We start from the raw sequence: 3712 nt of genomic DNA on the forward strand, positions 1-3712 counted from the left end.
CTCTCTCTCTCTCTCTCTCTCTCTCTCTCTCTCTCTCTCTCTCTCTCTCTCTCTCTCTCTACTCTCTCTCTCTCTCTCTCTCTCTCTCTCTCTCTCTCTCTCTCTCTCTCTCTCTCTCTCTCTCTCTCTCTCTCTCTCTCTCTCTCTCTCTCTCTCTCTCTCTCTCTCTCTCTCTCTCTCTCTCTCTCTCTCTCGCTCTCTATCTTTTTCCCTCGCTCTCATCTCTCTCACCCTCCCTCCCCTCTATCCTATACGCCTACCTCCCACTGTAGCCTCGTCGTTCGGCGATGAATACCCGTCTCCCTCTTTGATCCTGCTCCTCACGACCCCGCCGTCCTTCTCCTTCGTCAGATCCTCTCCTTGCCAGCTCAGCAGCTCCACCTCGAACACCAGCGTCGCATCAGCGGGGATCTTCGGCGGGCTCCCGGCCTTCCCGTACGCGTACTCGCTGCCGCAGGTCAGCTCGCAGATCTCGCCCTTGAGCATGGTCGCAACGCCGATGTCCCACGACTTGATGACGCTTCCTGGAGCAACCGTACGACGATTAGCTAAACCAGAGCTTCTTAAACTATTCGAGTACTTTCGTTAAGTTTCATTCCCCCACCCACAAAACAATTTCATTCACCTAAGTTACCCTTAAGTGACCCTTAATTTCAGTTTAAGAAGCACTGACCTAAACCACTGATTGTAACTCAGTACTGAAAGTGGGGTAGATTCTACTTTAGGGCCCCTGTATACACATACGTGCAAACATTTATTATTATTATTATTATTATTATTAAATCTTTATTGCGTGTAATTCAAATGCAAATACATGTACTGGAGACGGTCTTTTTCGTCTTTCACATTTTAACATGATGAGGTTATAGTTGGTGGGTTAGGTTTACAGGGGGTGATGCACGTGACGTGTAGATTCACACACAGGCATTCTACAGCATTCTTCAGCTTTCCAAATGAGAAGGTACTCGTGTAACTGCAATAATTAGATGCTATATATTAATTTTCTCGACACAGTGGTGCAGAGGACACATCGCACACTGCACATGCCAAACTGATACATTATGTTATGCCGCGAATTGCTGATGTGTGTTTCCTCCATACCACAATACCCAAATTTATTAATCATACAGAAATAACAGTTATATACTGATATTATAGTTTATTATGATTTCCTCACCTTTTCCAAGAACAAACTCGAACGGATCACCCCTGTCTCTGCTCGAGTCAAACTTGCTTCCATCAGTCAACGTGCCTACATAGTGAACAGTTACGGTGTCACCGCTGTTTGGCTTGGTAGCACCATGGCCCTCTCGCTTGATCACCTTCAACACTCCTCCATCCTGTTTTGGAGTCACATCTAGACCTTTCTCATTCTGTGGGGTTTCTTCGATTTCAACCATATCTGTGGCTGCAAGAAATATACCACGTGTACGGTGGGTGTAGTTAACCAGACAACGTATAACAAACAAGTGCCGCAGAGCGACAGCGCTCACCACAGGGTTCATTACAGTGTGCTAATACAGGGTGCTACTCAGGGTGCTAATACAGACTGCTTTAGAAAATAATATGATTTAAGGAGCGTAAACCTTGTTCAACAAACATTTGCCTTTGCAATTGAACTGTGCAAGTGTAGCCTCACATCCACAATAGCAAAAGCAGTTCAGTCCTTTGTTAACACTAACAGTCAACAAATCCATGTTTAACCCTCCTCTTGCGGGTCAAAAGGTTATCCGACACTTACTCTTCGCATGTCAGCAGAAAGTACATTTCATGGTCCTTTCAATAAAGCCATAAAAATGCTAGGTCACCTCTGAAACAAAAAAGTTTTTCATTCGCTCCGTCAGACCATGTGCTCAGAAAATGTCTAAAATCTGCCCTGTGCCCCATTGACCTTTGACCTCCAATTTCGGCACAGCAATGGCTTTTCCTACCATGATGCTATACACCGACTATCACAAGCCTAGGTCGAGCCATTTAGATTTGTGCCACAATTCTGCATTTCCTCCCTATACCTTGAGTTAAGGAGGGAAAGTTCCCTTCTTTTACACCTCTTGACATTTGACCTTTGACCCCCAGCTTCGACATCCCAACTCGCTTTCGGATTACCGCCCCACGTCCCGAATATCGTGACCGTACGTCGAGCGGTTAAGATTTGTGCCCAACTGTTGACGGACGGACGCACGGACGGCCGGACGGACAATCATGCGATTCTACAAGCTGCACCTAACTACGCCAGATGAGCTAAAAAGCATGACTAGCACACTTATTTACATTGTGGTCCTTGTTTTGCTATGCCTTGAATCTAACAATTACACTACTATCAGCACTAACTACTCAAATATACAAATTTGTAGTTTTAACCAGTCATACAATGGTACATTCTCATAAGACGATACAAACTTTTCTAATGCCTAACTTCAACCGAATTCTTTTAGCAAAAATCATACTCCTCTGCCTCTAATCTTTCTACCTTTTCCATCAGACATTTCTTAACACTATACTTAAAACCAGAATAAACAGAATTTGTCCTAACTTGCTGTGGTAGAGAGTTCCAAGCTTCAATTGCAGTAGAAGTAAAAGTTTTTCCCACACTCGGTTTAAAAATAGACATCTCACCTTCCCTTGTATTAAAACTATGGACTTTTGACGTTAACATGAAACCTTCTGTCATATACTGTGGGCCGAGATTATGTAATATTTAAAAAACCCTTTTGACCTTCAGTTGCATTACCCTGAACTCTACAGGTACCCAATTTACAGCCTTGAAATCTCTAGCACCTATGTGTGCTCTAGTACCTAGGTTGAGAACACATCTAATGGCTCTATTTTTACACACTTGCAGCTTAGCCCTTGTGCGCTTTGTGAGACTGCTGTACCATATACTGCTTGCATAGTCAAAATGACATTGAATTAGGGCAGAAACTAGTAATCTTTTACATGCCGTGTTTAAATACTTAGTTTTTCTGAAAAGAAATTTCAATCTATTGTTAACCTTTTTTACAACCGAAATTCCCGTTACCTCACCACTCATGGAGTCTTCCAAGTCTATTCCTAGATACTTATTTTTATGTGAAATTGCCACCCCATTACATCTGATGTCCAGTTTTGGATTATCCCGGAGTATGTGTTTAGTTCCAAAAATAATACTTTCTGTTTTTCCAAGATGCAAGGATAAATTATTATCATTGAGTCATTTATTAATGGAATGCAATTCTCTACTTAATTCTTCCTGTATAGCCTGTACCTCTGTCCCTGAAACTAGGCCGAATCATCAGCATATAATAAAAGCTTGACATTAACTGCCTTTGCCATGTCAATAACATAAATCAGAAATAACAGAGGACCCAAAATCGAGCCTTGTGTACTCCACATGCAATAGGGTCCTTATTAGAGAAGGTACCTCCTACATCTGTTATTTGGCTTCTACCAGAGAGCTAAGCAACAAACCATTTCACAGTCCTAATATCCATTCCGATAGTTTTTAGCTTGGCTAGTAGAATTTTATGGTCAACGGTATCAAAAGCTTTTTGAAGATTTAATAAAACCATACCAGTTAAATTTCCTTTGTCCGACTCATTACGAATAATATCAGTTAGATGGATTAAACTTGTGTCAGTTGAGAAATTTGATCTAAAGCCAGATTGGAACCCGTAGAGTAAGGAATTTTCTATTAAATATTTCTCTACTTGGTTATAGGCTATTCGCTCCAAAA

The 3712-nt window shown here is 41.9% G+C and overlaps 1 protein-coding gene across 2 annotated transcripts in view; it reads right to left on the reverse strand.

Annotated features, from left to right (window-relative positions):
* Window positions 1-3712, reverse strand: part of LOC106811962 (peptidyl-prolyl cis-trans isomerase FKBP4-like) — an 11323-nt gene that overhangs the window by 6108 nt on the left and 1503 nt on the right. For both annotated transcript variants that reach the window (XM_014815704.1, XM_014815705.1), the window contains exons 2-3: window positions 1178-1408; window positions 261-524 (exon numbers count right to left, since the gene is read on the reverse strand). In XM_014815704.1, coding sequence (XP_014671190.1) covers window positions 261-524; window positions 1178-1400 — 487 coding nt within the window. In that variant the 5' untranslated portion in view covers window positions 1401-1408. The remainder of the gene's footprint in view (window positions 1-260; window positions 525-1177; window positions 1409-3712) is intronic.

Source organism: Priapulus caudatus, unplaced genomic scaffold, assembly GCF_000485595.1.
Source record: "Priapulus caudatus unplaced genomic scaffold, Priapulus_caudatus-5.0.1 Scaffold595, whole genome shotgun sequence".
NCBI lineage: Eukaryota > Metazoa > Priapulida > Priapulimorpha > Priapulimorphida > Priapulidae > Priapulus > Priapulus caudatus.